Source organism: Apaloderma vittatum, unplaced genomic scaffold, assembly GCF_000703405.1.
Source record: "Apaloderma vittatum isolate BGI_N311 unplaced genomic scaffold, ASM70340v1 scaffold3381, whole genome shotgun sequence".
Classification (NCBI taxonomy): Eukaryota; Metazoa; Chordata; class Aves; order Trogoniformes; family Trogonidae; genus Apaloderma; species Apaloderma vittatum.
The window spans coordinates 77720-94937 of NW_009699413.1; the positions used below are offsets into that span (position 1 = coordinate 77720).

General features: G+C 39.5%; 1 protein-coding gene across 3 annotated transcripts in view; it reads right to left on the reverse strand.

Moving 5' to 3' along the window:
• Window positions 1-17218, reverse strand: part of LOC104280632 (disheveled-associated activator of morphogenesis 2-like) — a 115393-nt gene that overhangs the window by 63038 nt on the left and 35137 nt on the right. For all 3 annotated transcript variants that reach the window (XM_009878340.1, XM_009878339.1, XM_009878342.1), the window contains exons 3-4: window positions 10737-10811; window positions 4230-4324 (exon numbers count right to left, since the gene is read on the reverse strand). In XM_009878340.1, the coding sequence (XP_009876642.1) occupies window positions 4230-4324; window positions 10737-10811 (170 nt within the window). The remainder of the gene's footprint in view (window positions 1-4229; window positions 4325-10736; window positions 10812-17218) is intronic.

Consider the following 17218-nt stretch of genomic DNA (forward strand, 5'->3'; position numbering starts at 1 on the left):
CAACTGCGTGCACCAAAAATGCAAACAAGGTGTAGTTGAATGCTGATAAGACAATCTACAAAGTTTCACACAGGTTTGATTGCACATTGTTTGGATGCATCATCGTGTCTATCCTAACATATCATAGGAGCAAAAGCCCCTCTGCCTCCAGGCTAGAGAGTGGGATCAACATTTTACACTAGGAATTAGGAAGTAACTAAAAGCAGTTTGGTTTTGAAACTAATTATAGAAAGATTAAAACTTAGTTCAGCTTGTAATGGATTTAGCTACCAGCATGCTGAAGAAGACCAAAATAAATGCATTCATAGCTAAAAGAGTAGCTGCTAAGGATGTATTTGGAATCAAAACAAGCACAAATCCAACATGATAGCAATGTGATGCCAATGACTTCTGAGCATTTCTCTAACCCTGGGCCTAAAGAGCACAGTTGCTCCTTGCCTAGATGGCTAGATTAGTTTAAATTCTCCTTCTCCTCCCCGCTTCCAAAGTTTATTTCCATGAATCCATCCACCTTAGCTATTCCCTCCATGTTTTAAGGGATGGGAAAAAAAAACACAAACAAAAACCAAAAACCTCAACCAGATGTTTTGCTGTTCTTTTCAGTTCCAGTACTGCAGCAAAGTGTCCCTTAAATATACTTTCAGATGGAACTGGTCTTAGGACAGTATATACAAGGCAGTACAGCCTTCGTGTTTTTTAGACCACTCTGATGACTGTGTGAAAAAAATGGTAAATGCACAAAAGTCACATTGTCCCATTTAAGAATAATCCCTTACTAAATTCACTAGCAGAGCGACTTTTCTAGGACTGTTTGGATGAGGTCATTCCAAAAAGGAGGCCTGCGCAGGAAAGTGGTTTGTGTCACAGGCCTTGATTAATGACATAATTTAAAACAATGTCGGGATTTTTTCCTGCACTTTCTTTAGTTCACAGAACAAACAGCAAGCTACATAACTCAGCAGGCAGCAAAACTAAGTACCTTCCCACTTCAGCTGACATCAGAAGCAGGAATCAAATTATGATTTTCACCTTCCTTTTCCAAAACACTTAGTTCTCTATTAATAGTCCGGAAAAGCCAGAAATTATGCAAGAGGGAGGAAAAGAAATGGCAGTAGAAGTTGCTGGTCCAACAGTCTCTGTATGAGGATTTTCTTGGTGTGTGTATGTGTGTAAACGTCCGTACAGGACAGAAAAAGGAGTGAGAGTTTACCTGACAGGCTGAGCGCCATAATCCTCATACTGTCTGGTGTTTGTGTCTGTAAGCAGGGATGTGTGTGTGTGCGCATGCACGCACAGAAGTAAACCCAGCTCATACAAATAAAGTACCTTCTTCCTCGCAATATAAACGTGTGTCTCTGACTGCCATCCTATACATCCTGTATGCTACAAAGTAGGGTCTTGTTCTAAACTGGAAGGTGTAAAGTTAAGCATATTTGCCAATGCATTCTGGCTAACGCATTCAAAAACTGAAGTGTAAATAAAACAGGGTGTGTTTTAATAGGTGCTAAACAAGCACATTAAAGGCTAACCTCACCCCAAGACTCTCACTTGACCAGTTTAGCACACTTTAACAGGCACGATGCCTCTTAGTCTTTCAAGTTTTAGAGAGCGCTGATCAGAATGAGTTAGCTAGCTCTAATAACAAACCTTTCATCCAAACACAGATGCTGTGGCCTAGAAGGTAATGACTCACCCATGGCTTCCAAGTGTAGGGGAGGACAACTTCCCTGTGAGTCTTGATCCAGCTCAGGAAAGACAGAAAGATCATATGCCGTGGGTGTGCAGAGAGCAGGATGTTCCCACTCTCTTAACAGCCATGGCTCCACTTACCTGCAGCATCAGTTCTGGAATCAGGGAGCAGGCATAATCCTGACAACTACTGAGCCACTGAAAAATCAGCATAATGCACTTTGCTTGCTGGATGCATAATAAATGATCGTCCTTAGTATAGACTTGAATCTAACACGGCTGAATCATATAGAAGTAACATGAGGTAAATCTGCATTAAGCAAAAGGAGAATAGCAGACAGCAAAGGGAGTTAGTGATGATTCAGACTAAAGGAGGTATTTTTTTAAGGTTCCAAAAAGTTATTTTTTTTCCAGTCCCTTGTAAGGTTTCACTTTTGCTGCACTTGTGAACCTCCATTTTTGGGCACTAAAATACCCAAAGCTAAGCTATTCTCTCACTGCTTCTCTCCAACAGTTTGTCATCACACTTGTTTATAGTCATAAGTTCTTACAAACCTATAAGAAAATGTGTTTTCTTACAAGATGCACATGTGGGGTTTTTGTTCTCCTTGTTGGGGTTGTTCCTGCATGCTGGGACATAACCTGGCTTTATTATTTCAGGACTTAAATACCAGAACGAAATGCACTTGCTCAAAAGGGGGCCACTAGCCTATCAGGTATCACCTTTTCTCCAAAGAGTTGAGGAACTGGAGTTTGGGTAGGTCTGCTATAGTTTTTGTTGCTGTTAAAACTTGTGTTTTGGAAAAAAGCACAGATTAGTACTATCATTCTACATTTTCTACTAGAAGAGATATAGTTCTACAGTAAAATAAAACACAGAGCCAAACATATGCATTTTTCTCCTTTTGATTCATCAGGATCAGAGAATCCAAGCAGAGGAGCCTACTGGTAAGCTGTCAGAGTCCCAGTGTACCCTACCATCACAAATGGATTCCAGACAGTTTATCCTGTGTGAATTTAGGTCTCTATTTTCTTCAGAGGCCTGATGAACAGAAGTGGAAAGGAAAATAGGATTTGATGTCCAAATTCAATGAGAAAGACTAGTGTTTTGAAAGTTTGGGAATTGCACTGCTTATGAGAGGGATCCGATGGAGCCGAGGGCCTCTCTGCTGCAACCTTTCCATCAAGAAGAAATTGGCCTGTTGATCAGGCATTGGCACGTAGCCCATCTGGCAGCTAACTAATTGAGTCGCTGGAAATTAGTTGAGACATAGGACTTAACTCAAAATTTGGCTTGGCTTAACTATTAAAAAAAAAAACAATCGCCAGTAATTTAGGAGAGAACACTTTATAGAGCAGCTCATAGGTGCTTGTACTGAAGCTTGTTAGGGTTATTATAAACAGATGAAGCAACAGGCTGTTGTCAAGGGGATCCAGCAGGAGCAATACAGGTCTGTGAAGGAAAACCTTGCAAGGCTTTGAGCAAAAGACGTTTCTCTCTCCTCTCTATTGCCTTGCTCTCCACAAGGAGGCTGGGTTGTCCTGTTTAAAGGCTGATGTGTTCTACCTCACACTTGCTGTGAGGTGAGAAGCTGCACAAAGTCAACTTTTTAAACGCCATGAAGGGGAGAAGCACAACCAGCACTGAGCTCTGCAAGAAGTCCCAGAAATACCTTCACTCCAAGACAATGTAACTGCAATGTAATTTGTTTGCGATAATTTTTTAGGTTTTATTTATTATTTATTTAATTGGTTTAGCTAAGTGTCCTCCACCAAAAAAAAAAGAGGATTACTGCAGCTCTGTGAAACTATAGCCACAGCATAGTGTGAAAGCAAACATATTTGGCCTTTTTTCAACACAATACAAAGATATTCAGAAACTTTTTGAGTGAGTGTTTCCTGAGATTATATCAACTGTACTTATTGCTTCTGCACAATGCTCTTCTAAGTGTTAAATGGAAAATGCCCATGCTAGTGAGTTTGCTATTGTTCTGAGATTTGTTCCCAGAAAAACAAAGATGACCTTACCTTCAAAGACACAGTACACAATAAAGTCTCTTAACATTTCTCTACGCCACAGTTACACATAGAACAGGAAGACTGCCAAACCAGGTGATGTCAGATGGATTAGCTGCTTTGTACCAAATAGTTCACATCGCCAAAGATAAGGGGAAGCTTCCATTCAAAGTTCCGAGTAGAGGCTGAGATTTTGTCCAACATCAATCAAATTACACAGGATGTTCAGGGGCTATGAAGTCTAAAATCTGATCTTCACCGTCTTTACCTGTGTGCACGTCTGCCACAAGTTTTTCACAGCAGACTGTCTTTTGTTTTCCTAAAGCTACATGCTTCAGCATTAGTATGCCCTCCCAGCTAGGCACGTTCAGACCAGGGACTGTAAGGCTCTCTGTGGATTGTCTGAAATATCAGAGAGGCTTGTGTGAGGTGAGACAATGAGGTTTCTGTCCTTGCCATTCTTTTCCATGTCACATCTGACCATAGGGAGGCAGTAAATCGTGATGAAAGATGAACAACATTACCTCATGGGCTGAGTCCGCAGAGCTGTCTTCAAGTCTTCAACTATTTTATTTTTCATTTCTGTTTCTTCTTCATCGAAAGCATAAAGAGTCTGCATCTGTTCAGAAAAGATGATGACAATCAGGAAGGCTCGGGCTGCCTGGAAGCTAAGAGACAGGCTGGGAATTGTGAGAAACAACTATCCCATCAACCCATGCAGAGGTGCCTGCCGACCTCTCACCAGGAAAGCAGCGCCTCAGTTACAAAACTGAATCCAGATGAGGCTGCTCATGTGGACTGGCAGCAGCATGCCGCTTTGCCACACCGGCTAAACTAGGGTTCTCACATTACCCCCCCAAAATTATACTTGCCAGTATGCCCTCAGAAAATGATACCTAATTCAGAACAGTGATCTGCTGTGGTGATCTATGGATATGTGAGGCAAAGTTTGCAGGGAGAGGCAATATCTTTCATTAGGCTGACACAGCTGGAGGGATTTGAGGGGGGAAAAAAAAAAAGAAGAAAAAAACCCTAGACATGTGTGTCAGGTTACAAAGCATAAAAGCTTTTTCTTCAAGTAACTAAACAGCCTGCAAGTGCCCTGAACTGCAGTTTGTGTACATGAAAGTTTGACTTTTCTTCCCCCTGCCAAGTATATCACCTGATTTTCCCTATATATTTTGCCCTTGCTAATTAGAAACATTTATTGCAAAAAGCTGGAGCATCATAACCCCCCCACCCTTGTTTGCTAAGAAGCAAACTGAAGCACACTGAGATTAGATTTCCCCCCCAGTATGTAGCTTGAGATAACTAGAGCTTGCAGCCAACTGGAACTGAAGATGCTGGGGGTCACTGTAAATTAGGATGCGAGTTGATGAGCACAATATACGCAAAAAATAAGATTCTCAAAGTCAGATAATGCCATTTAAAAAGGTGGTATATCAGAAAATCAGGGTTCCAGATCTACACTCAGTACAACTGCAACCTTGTGATGTGAAGCAAGATTCCTCAGAGCCCATCCTCAGTGCAACAGATACCATTCAGGCTCACAGCTTCAATGTGTGGCTTTTTGAAAAGTCAAGATTCAATACTGGAAACTCTTAGTCTATAGCTATGTCTTCTTAGCTACGTCTTGCTTTAATTGTAAAACAGAGATGATAAATGATTCCCTTAGTGGCAGGACTTCTCAGGGATATCACCCAGTGGTATCTGGAAACCAGCTCTGAACCTCTTCTCAGATGAATAACCCAATTAAATTAGTATCACCTATCAGGGATCTGATATTATACCTCTCTGTGGTGGAAATCCAGTAGCTATAATTATGGCCCATTACAGCAAAATATTTATGTCTTTATTTTACTGTCTAGCACGCACCAAAGAAAACCTTCCTCTCACTGGAACTTCCTTTAGCCCTCCCCCCACTACCAGCCCAACACCTCACTTCCCCTGGCAGTGCTCCCATGTTGCTTGCTTTTGCAAACCATGCGGTGCCAACACATGTCGGATCCTGAGGGTGGTCATTTGGCTACACGCCATTGCTGTCTTATGCTGAACAGCTGGCATAAGGAGATGTGTTTAACTCTAGGGGTCCTCTCTCTGATCCATGCTGAAGTCAAATTCACTCAGTAACAGAGCAAGCTATTTCCTGCTCTAATGGAATGACAGAGCGCTACTGATGGAAAATGAGCTGATGATGTTTTATCTTTTGCCAGCATCCCCCGACAGCCAGAAACATAAATTGAAATGCTTAAGCCAAGCCATATATGATCCCCCTCTTTGAAAAATAAACAGAAATCCTGAACAGGCGTTATGGAATGTCAATGGCAGAATCCCCGGGTGTGATTTGGGGCTTGATTTGTATTTTCTTGGGTGACAGCCCATCTGGTCATCTTTCCTTTGGCCCATAAATGCTCCTTTGAAAGGCTCCCATTCCTCCAACAGCTTAATTTCTCCTCTGAGCCATTGTGGGGGGAAAGCAAATGGATGGTAGGAAGGTGGCTCAACAGTATTTCGTTCAGAGCGAAAAAGGCCCATTTCCAAATGAAACAAATACAAATAATCCTGCCTTTACAACAGAGGGTGATTATAGAAAACCCCTTTTCTAAAGCTGCAGGCAGCCAAGAGCCCTTCATTTCTCACTCCCGTGCACAGCCAGGAACTCAAATCCTCATGCCCTCTCGACAGACAGACTGGTCACGCGCTTGCATTATGACATAGCTTTCTCGGCAAGAGTTATAGAAAACATAACTGTCCCTGGGAGAGAGAGGGGAGGGAACTGTCATTACTTGAGGCTGGATTTCATTAATGTGGCTGACTGATGAATTGCTTTCCTGAACTACAAACTGCACTTGAGGACTAATGTCTGCTGTGTTCAGGATGCAGCTAGTTACTATCAGTTAAACAAACATACAAGGAAGAGGAAGCAAAATACTGCCAGGTCCTTACCTGGTCCCTAAAAAGTGCTATATATAAAGCTCTTTCTTACAAGCACATTTTGTATATTTAAATTTTTCCAGAGAAAGTGTATCACCCAGGAAAGTATAGCGTCTATTTGATTCGTTTGCAAATTTGAAAAAGTTCACAAATCTGTAAAAAGAATCATTCACATTGAATTTTAGGTGTAAAATTTCAGATAGTCCAAGAAATTAATTTTGAAAATTTGGATCCATTTAAAATAAAATATTTTAGCTTTATTAAAAGTGCAGATTAATTCCCACACCTTATCCTAATGGTTAATCATTGCTCTAAACTGCTGGGAAGGAACATACAGGACCACAATGACTGTATTTAAGAGAAAGAGAGGGAAAAAAAGAAAGAACAAAAAAAGGGGTGTAAACTAGTATCAGCAATACACTGTATCATGTACCTAGTTTTACTTAACAGTCTCACACAAATGAAAAAAGAAAGAAGCAAACAGAGTAAATAGTGATGTTCTGATTTCTCGTTATAGTCCAAGCTCCTTCTTTAGATCTCGTCCAAAATCATAAGTAACAAAATGTTACCATTATTGAAATCTTTTCCAGTTCATTTAAAAAGTAAAATTGAAATAAACATCTGATTAAAAATATTATATTGCATGACTCCTATGACATATCTGGCCAACAGTACTTAAAACTTTTCTTCAAAGAAGTCTGTTGAAATTCAAGGTGCACCGCATCTCTAACTAGGATTAAGGTTGAACTAAGAGAGTAAATTATGAATCATAAACTATTAATAGATGCAGTTTAAAACCCCTCAACTTTTAAGCAAATAAGTTTAAATTAACATAGATGTCACCTAACCTAGATGGAGGAAAACTATCATCCACCTGCTAAATTCTGCTGAAAGATACATACTTTTTCCATCTTGTGAAGCTGCTCTGCCCTGAACAAATGCTTTCTCAGTCAAGGAAAAGGGCTTGGTTACAGCTGTATTTATCAATTTTGACCCCTCTCTCACACTCTTGACTGAGCCGTCTCTCCAGAAAAGCTGGATCTGCAACTACTGCTTACCTGAAACTCTCTCTGTAGAAATGCATACATAACCAAGCTCATAAAAGGAAGACAGTGCTGTCAGAAGTTTTCCTCCCCAGTAAAGTGAGGGCTGCGTTTATTTGTGCTGCCAAACAGACAGTATCATGGGGTGAGGAGGGCAGGAGGAGCATAGGGAGGTTTCTTTATATGGGATATTAACTGGGCAGCTGCTCCATTTTTAAGAAAATAAGCTTTGTCTGTCAATGCATTAGCAGAAGACAGCAATGACCTTGATAATGGAAATAGTTTCTAAGTATGGGTGTGCAACCTGCCACAGTATCATCAGTATCACTCACAGCATGTAGACAGCAGAAGAGTGCGCAACTTTGGAGACTCCTCTTTCTAAATTAGACCTCATTAACACCTGTCCTTTTCTCTTAAGGACTGGTCTAGAAGACTGTCTACCAACAATCTACTTGGCCCCATCTTTTCAGTTAAGCTACCTGAAGGATGGGACAGTCCCTTCACAGGAACTGCACACTACAGACTAGCAAAGAGATCCAGGTTTACTATGATATGCTCCTCTGAGAATTTGGTTTAAAAACTATTAAAATCTAAAAAGTCACAGTGATAGAAACAATTGTGGGAACAGAACTGTGCCTAAAATGGGTGGCTTTTTGAACTGGATTAGGAATCTGTGACCTAAAGTGCTTCCTAACATAGTGGCCTAAGGTTACAAATAGGGAATGTCAGACATGTCAGGAATCACCATATTGCTCTCAAGCCTAATCTATGAGGGGCAGATACGACGGGTAACACTGCAGCAGGTCTTCTGAAAAAATGATTCTTGAGCAAAGGGGCCTTGGCCTGTTGAAATCCACAGAAAGATACTTAATCATATCAGCAAGATAAAGGGGCCATTTCCATTTTATCAGTGGGTAGGAAGAACTTTTTGCCAAGCTACTATATTAAAAAAATACTTCATAATTAAATAAAAGGATATAGAAAAAGATGTGAAAGCCACATGTAAAAAATTCTTCTGATGCAAAGATTACATTTTATTTAAAAAAACTCAGGACTTAAGGCATTTTAAACTAACACTTCTGTGATTATTGCTACCATTTCAACTCTAATAATTCTCGCAGTATTTCTAATTAAAATATTGCAACAGCTGATAGTGCCCAAGAGACGGAAACTGAAATAGACTAGACAGTGTCAGGAAGCAACACAAAGTATGTTTTTCTTTCACCACTTCTGAGCCAACTCCACTTGGATGCAGTTAAAAAAATAATTCAAAAAAACCCCACCACTAAATTTAGGACCGAAATTATAAGGGACCCAAAAAAACCATTTGGAAGTTAAGAATCTCAGAGCTCTAAATAATAATGAATAGAACATGTCTCTTAAAGTGTGTTGGAGCCGGTTCTCAGCTGTATTACTCCAGTTTTCCGCTGATACAATTCCTGTGAAATCAAGTCAACTGAATTTCACCTGCCTAGAAGTGAAGCAACTAAGCAGTAAATCAGAAGCAGAGGTTTTAACCCCAGTGTGTCTTCTCAACACTTCAAGTATAAGAGTAAATCCTGAGTCTTGAAGCCAAATAAAACGTTATCAATCATTCAGTGCCGAGGGACTCAAACAACATTACCGGGGCTGTTTATTGGTGCTCTTAAAACATGTTTAAAATTAGAAACATAGGTCAAAATATAGTCTCATTCCATGGAACTGCTCTAGATTTACAATAGTGGCATGTTCATATCCCCTCCAGGTTTACACCAAGATCATTTAAAGACTAATCCAAAAGTCACTGAAATAAATGGAAAAACTTTCAGTAGGTTGAAGAGGCCTTGGATCAAATCCTACCAGAAGTATTTGGCTCAGTGATATTGCAAGGTTTCATATTTTTTCCTTACTGGCTCTCATTGAGCAAATTTGTTCAGTCAGGAAATCAAAGCATAGTGCCATGCCAGTCACAAGAGCTCAATCTCTTTTCTCAAAAGAAGTTTGTATTCTTTCTGTTCTGTTATTCTGCCCCAAGAAAATCTGGCATAAAGGAAAGCGATCATTATGCTTATTCATGACTCACAGTAGAAAGTAGATTTTCTTCTATCCTCTTAGAATGAGTTATGATAACTTGTAGATCTTGATATTTTTTATGAAGCAAGACATATTTCACCATGAGAAATGCATCAGTATTAACACATTTAGCATCCATTAAGGCATTAATTTTAGGAAATTACTTTATAGCTCATAACTATGATACAATAGGTGCAGAGCAGCCTTCAGAAATCAGAGAAGCATAAGGAAACAAACAAGGTGTGCTACCTAAGATGCTAGAAATGGAATTCTTTCATCACTTCTGTAAAACTGCCACAAAAAGCTGAGTAGATATTTTACAGAAATAACTGAAGGCAAAATTTGACTATAAGATAAGTAAAAGGATCACATTTCAAAATGTAAGATCCACCATATCAAGGAAGATCAGTGGACACTATATGCAAGTGTTCTGCTTCTGCTGGTAACCAGCTCTACTAGATGCTTCAGAGGAAGAAACATTATATGGCTATTGAACAAGGACAACTAAAAAAAAGTTTTCCTCCAGTATCTTGCTGGTTTGTATCTGATGTCTAAGGTGTTACAGTCTTATGTTCCTTTATCTTGCTCTTTTGTAAGTAGACTTTATCTTAAATAAATAACTACCTTTTCTTTACTTCTTCTACTAAACTAATGACCCCTGTGTTATTTTTTAGATTAGTTACAAATCAATTTGAAACCACACAATAAAACAAATCTTTAACTAGTTTTCAAATGGTTGCTTTTCTGATTCATCAAATATTTTCTTGCACTTTCTTTCCAGATTACCTTTAGTGCTCAGTATTGTAGAAATAAAATCTGGAAATGTTAATGATTTTTTCTAATTTATTCTTCTGCTAGAGCAGGGCTCTTAATACACATACTCATCTTCATTCAGAAGTCCCATTTTAAATTACTTTTAACATTCTTCTCCTTTGAGGACTTATTCCTAAAGAAACATGTCTCTATGGTAGGAAATCTTCCTCTGTAGGAAAGGTAACTTACTGCTGCCATGGAATTGATGCGGTCAATGTAGTAATCTGGCCAGCTGGTAGCAAGCTTATTAGGATCTTCTTGTTCCTGAAACAGAAAGTTAAACAAGGTTACACAAGGAGACTTGACAGGATGAAATGCCACTGTAGAAGCACCTGGGATTCTTCACTGTGCTGCTCTTTATTGGGGTATCTCCCTCGTGATCTACTATAATGCACATAGATGTGTGGCATTTATTACACATATTTTTGAAAGTATCATGTTACCACTGTCACCATGGTGTGTCAGATAAAAAGAATCCCCTTTTAGCTAAGGTCATTAAACACAGAATAGTAAAGTTTGATGGAAACACAGTTATCTGGCATCTAAGCAGTAAACTCCAGTCCCTTAAACATACTCATAGAACAATAGCCCATTTACAGAGAACAGGTTTACATTTTGTAGCTTTATATAGACAGATCTTATAAATTATTTTGCCTCTCTATTGCTAGAGCAATGGTAGGATTCACCAACAGAGGAGTTTAACATCTGCTATGCAGAAGAAAAAAAAAAAATGACTCAAGGAAGCTGAAAAGAAGCCAAGTGACTGCCTCATTTTGATGCGATAAACCACAAGGAGGTTTACATTGGATATTAGGAAGCATTTCTTTACCAAGAGGGAGGTCAAACAGTGGCAGACTTCCTAGAGAGGTGGTCGATGCCCCGAGCCTGTCAGTGTTTAAGAGGCATTTGGACAATGTCCTTGAACAGTCTTTAGCTTTTGGTCAGCCCTAAAGTTGCCAGGCAGTCGGACCAGACAATCATTGTAGCTCCCTTCCAATTCTAAAAAGACAAGCACAACCTCAAAAGATCTGAAGGAACAGAACAGCATTCCCTCAATTACTGTAGGAACAGTTTATTTCTTCTATCCCTACATCCTAAATAATCTACCTGAAATCATCACTAGACTAAGCTCAACCTAGCTCAAATTCTGCAACAAGACCTATCCCCCTACTCAGGAATCAATTCTTTCTTGTTCCTTGGTTGCTCAGAGGAAGAGATTTCATTCTAATGGGTCTATTTATTTCTAGGTAGGTGTAACAATCACCGTCAAAATGAGAATTGGTTTCTAGGACCCTAATGCCCCATTATAAACTACAAATAACTCATATTATAAGAGACTGAACGACTTGACTCATCCTAAGGATATCTAAAGTTGTATGAAGACTGTGTGGATCTCATCAATGTTGTTTGTGTGTGAATGCTTACATGTACCACAAAAGTTACTCTGGAAGATATACAGAACAATATTAAACATGTAGGTCTATTAGAGTATCTCACCTATTTCAGAACTGTTTGGTTAAGAGACGAGAAATAACTCTACATGCTACCTGCCAAGCCACATCCAGCAAACACCTTGCTACCTCACAAGTTCTTGCCAAGCTCCATACCAACACACGGCAACAATCCTGCAGAAATCAAAATCTGCATATTTAGAATTAAAAACAAAATAATGACTGATACTCTCCTCTTTCCACTGGTCTTTCAACATGTAAACTAAAGGAGTATCTCCATTCACAACACTGATAAAACAGCTTTGTCCCATTCTAGCAAAGGACGACAGTATAGTATCCCCTAGACAGATCATAACTCCTTGTTCAGTCTGTGCATCCAAATGAAGAATTAAGAGGAGCAGATCTACACAAAGCATCACATAGTAGACTGCTGTTATATGAAGAGTACAGGAGGCAGGCAGAGTGTCAAGAGATACCAACTACCTCCACATTTGCTGTGCACCCACCACCTCACGATAACAAATGGTGGCATTAACAACAAGGTGACCTTTCTCAAATTCAGTGAGAAGTTGTGCTGCTTTTCCTTATTTCCCTCTCCTGGACATAATCAATGGGTCCAAATCCATGTCAAGTGGGACAATACAGAAATATGCAACTCCCGACCAACAGCCAGTTAAAATTGCCACACCAGACGTTATAAGTAGACTGCCTTTAGCTGCTCCTTTTCTGTGTAGAATATGTAGTGGCAATCATAATCCTGACTATGGTTTCACACCTGGCAGACCTTAAGCTCCTGTACAAAAGTCAAAATATGACCTTGTTGATGGAAAAATAATGAAAAGATACAATAGGTAAACAGAGCATTATTTTTAGAAGATAATCTTATCATCTCCAAAGAGAACAATAGAGATGGGGAGCTAATGCAGAGGTAGCGGTAAGGTCGTTCTGCAAGGAATCAGGTCGAGACATCAATCCAAAGTACAAGGTATGCTCATATGCCTTTCTGAAATTTTTCTCTGCATCGAATTAGAAAAGTCCAAGTGACAGCTATAATTGTTTGTGGCGTACAGGTGATAAGAACACTGTCAGAACAGGCAATACATCTGTTCCCTATACTTCTCCTGCCTCCATTCTGAGCTCCAAGTAAAGACACAAATACATGTAAATTAAGGACTAGCTGGGTCCATCATTTACATCCCAAAATAAGCTACAATACTTTTTCTCCTTAAAATTCTTTAGGAGGAGAGGAAAAAAAAGTATAAATGCTGTGATGCAGTAATGAACCTTTCTAGATGTCTAGTTTGGACATGCAGGCTAAAGAGCATCAGGATAGATACACTAAAAATATCAGAATTCTGAATAATTTCATACCTGAACTTGAATCATCATAAATTTCACAGTCAGAACCAGGTATAAGAAGACTCTGATTCATAGAATCGTAGAATGCGTTGGGTTGGAAGGGACCATTAAAAGTCATCTAGTCCGACCCCCCTGCAGTGAGCAGGGACAGCTTTAACTAGATCAGGTTGCTCAGAGCCCTATCAAGCCTGACCTTGAATGTCTCCAGGGATGGGGCCTCCACCCCCTCGCTGGGCAACCTGTTCCAGCGTTTCACCACACTCATAGTAAAGAACTTCTTCCTTATATCCAATCCAAATCTACCCCTGCTCTAGTTTAAATCCATTGCCGTGTCCATTCCCTCTCCGCTACAAATCGGTTTGAACTCTGAGTCTGTAAGTCTTATGTTTTAGTTTTAATTAGAATTAGTAGAAAATTGGTTTCAGTGGAACACAGCAAGTATAAGCTTTTTTAATGAACTAAAGCCTAGACTGAAGCTGTACACTGCTGAGTTTAAAAAAGTTTTAGTAGATACTGTACTATGCAATCTCCACTTTCTGAAGTTGTTTAAGCCCAGAAGCATATTACGCTGAAAAGTCTGCCTACTTTCAGCGGTCCTCCACACTCATTTCAGACCAGAATTTTATGGTTGTCAATGTGCGTTTTACTTCACTAGAATAAATGTGATTATGTACTTAAAACCTGGCACTCTACTTCCATTATGAAGCTCCAGAAAGCTGCTTATACTCAGGATGAACATATAGATTTTTATCTATCCCCATGAAATCATTAAGTGGCACAGTGTTATTTACCACAACCACCTGGGCAACATTTTCATGACAGACAAGTTCACACCTGCAGCACAGGAGCCATTGGAAAAAAAACACATTTCCTTGTCCAAATTACATGATTTCTACCCATGGTAAGAAATTGCTGTACCGTGTTTCCTCTCAGAGACGGGAAGTTAAGCTGAAAATGGAAAGCAATTCAGAATGTGGGATGTGTGTGGGCAGGGGAAACAACAGAGTGCTGAGGGGTTTTGTTTGTTTTGGTTTTAACATTTTCAGGGTTTGTCCCCCAGATAAAACCTCAGAGAAAACTGCACGGCAAACCCTTTTCTTTGCTCCATGAGACAGGGAGAAAAAGAAAAAAAAAAAGATAACAAAAAAAAATGAGGCCCTAATACACAAAGTTGCATAGGTATCAGATGCTGGAAACAATAACCCATCTGTATAAAGGAAAACATTAGCTGATGGAATCTATTAAAGAAAAGCCTTCTTTTAGCTCCTTGAATAGTGTAAATATTGCATTAAAAAACAGACGTCAGCTTGTGGACTTTATAAGGGGCCATATCATTCTTCACTGGAGTAACAACTATATAACTGCTGTGAAAACAGGACCTTGACACTATACAAGCCTGCAATATAGCCAAGGTATTATATAGGCTTAGCCACTAATTTGGACAGGCTCCATGCCTTGGTGGAAAGTGGAACTTATGACTTCATCCCAAATAGGACTTAATGGAGTACTACAAATATTTGGACCATCTGAATCAATCAAAATGAAAACAAAATGAAACAAAGTACTGTGTGCACAGCTCAGCTGATCCTAAAAGGCTTTTTGTGAATCCTGTGAGACCTGACCACTAGGCAAGCTGTTCCATAGAGAGCAGAGACCTTTAGCGTATTCCATGTCAGAGGGACAAGCATTTGCAATACGAAGACTGTCATAATAGATATAATTAAGAATTACAGACCGCCCCTTTGTTGCAAAACTTTCTACAAAGAAGTTCCTAACACTAGTGTTTCAGAAATCGTGTAGAAATGCCAGATATTCATGGCTGAGTGGGTCATGAAAAATGAAATACACTGTTTATATGGTGAGGGCCTCTTTCAAGATGGTTTTAGTCTTGAAAGAAACAGCACAGGGAAAGCCTAAACAGCAACTGCCTGCACTGAAGCTCTTCTCTAGCGAGCACTGGGTTTTGATTTCCAGTGATGGCACATTGGTAGTTTACTCTGCACCAAATGGATGCACCAAACAATGTTGAAGAGTTCTCTAGAGTGTGCTCTGAAAATGTGAGCACATCAAAATATTAATAAATACATCCAAAAATTATCAACTTTACAAGGCTTCTCTCCTGTAGATGGACACAGGGAGACATATATGGTGACACGACAATTAAAACTCATCCAGGAAATCACTGGCAGAGTTAGGAACAGACACCAATCTGACACTGGCTCCAGTGCTCTCTTATTTCCACCACCTTTTGCATCAGGTTCGTTTTATCAACAAATCTCAACTACCTGGGTGCTTAGCGTTCCTTGGTGTCCAACCACTACATGGACTTTGCCCCCTCTACACAAGCCCCTGTGACAAATTGCTAGGGCTGATGACTCATGAAGACTTCAAACATGCAAACTAAAATTATGTTTCCTCCTTGAACAGATGCATCAAGAAACACATCAGATGGTCACAGATGTCATACAACAGGCACGGGTACTACTGGGATGACATCTGTTCGTTGGCAACATGACTTCTTTCTCAAACCTGTCTCTTCAGAACTGTGGCCAGCTGACCTTACTGCTTTGCACTGCTCAGAACAGAATGGAATCGAGCCACATACATGGATGCTGCAAAATGTGTGTTTAAAAACCTTTCTTGGGCAAGGAACCATGAAAGCACTCATCGAGCTTCTCTCTATACAAATAAAACTAGTGTGCAAACACAGATGAAGAATATGAAATGAGAGTACTGTAGTATAATTTTCTGTTCCAGCTTGCTCACTGTATTGTGTCTGAATGCTGCATGCACAACTTTATACCTGGGTCACAAAAAAGTGCATTTTCTTGCAAAAGCCATATTAAGGTTAGTATGATTCCTCCTCTCAACACATAATTCTTGTGCCTCACAGAACTGAAAGACAGGTTGTTTTACCTAGCGTGAAGGGTCTGCATCATCACATACAGTTCAGAAAACATAAATCATGGAGTTCAAGTCATTACCAGAAACTAACATCATTTAAGAAAAAGTGAAATATATTATTTGTCACACTGATAAGTGCCTGAAGCTGTATTTTTTCATATTTTCCATTAAAAGGCAATGAGAATTGGCATCCTGATTACAAATAAATGGGATCTTCCAGTGAATTTTTTTTTGAATGCTAGTTCACTGAAATTTTAACTTTTAACATAACTGCTGATTAAAGCTTTGATGGATACAGATTCTCTGCTTCTAGACGAAGCTCTCCTACACTCTTCAGAGTAGCAGCTTAGTAGGTAAACATTTATTCAACATGTGCAGGATTCAGACTTGTGTCCATCCTGTGTTTCAAAGGTGCATGACTATTACTCTCCACGTGAATACTCTGGCAACTATAAAAAGGTGGGGTTTTTGTTTGGTCGGAGAGATGAAGATGGTTATCATCTGTGCTTCACTTCTCACAAGTGCTACTGTTCTTTCCCTTCAGATATTTTGAAAAAAGACTCAATTTATCACAAGCTCTGCTATTAAAGCCAAATACAATACAATCTTGTAACATCTTGCACTCTACCCTGACAAAGGCCTTGAAAGAAATTAATGTATTAGGTTTTTCAGTCTCTCCTTCAGTGAGATCAGCAGAAACATGGAAAATGGGATGCAGTTAATTACACAATTCCCAGTTACACAGGGAACCTGTAGCACAGCCAAGAATTCATCTGCACTGAAGCTGTACTGCACTCTCATCCAAATCACAATTCTCTCTTTTTACCATGACTGACTTGCTGACTTTTCTTCACTTTAAGAAGTTCAGCTCTCAAAGAAACAGTTACCTGTTTAACACACTGTCCATCCTATTGGCTGTGTCTCAGTTCAGAGCAGTCAAGGTTGCATAAAGAGCAC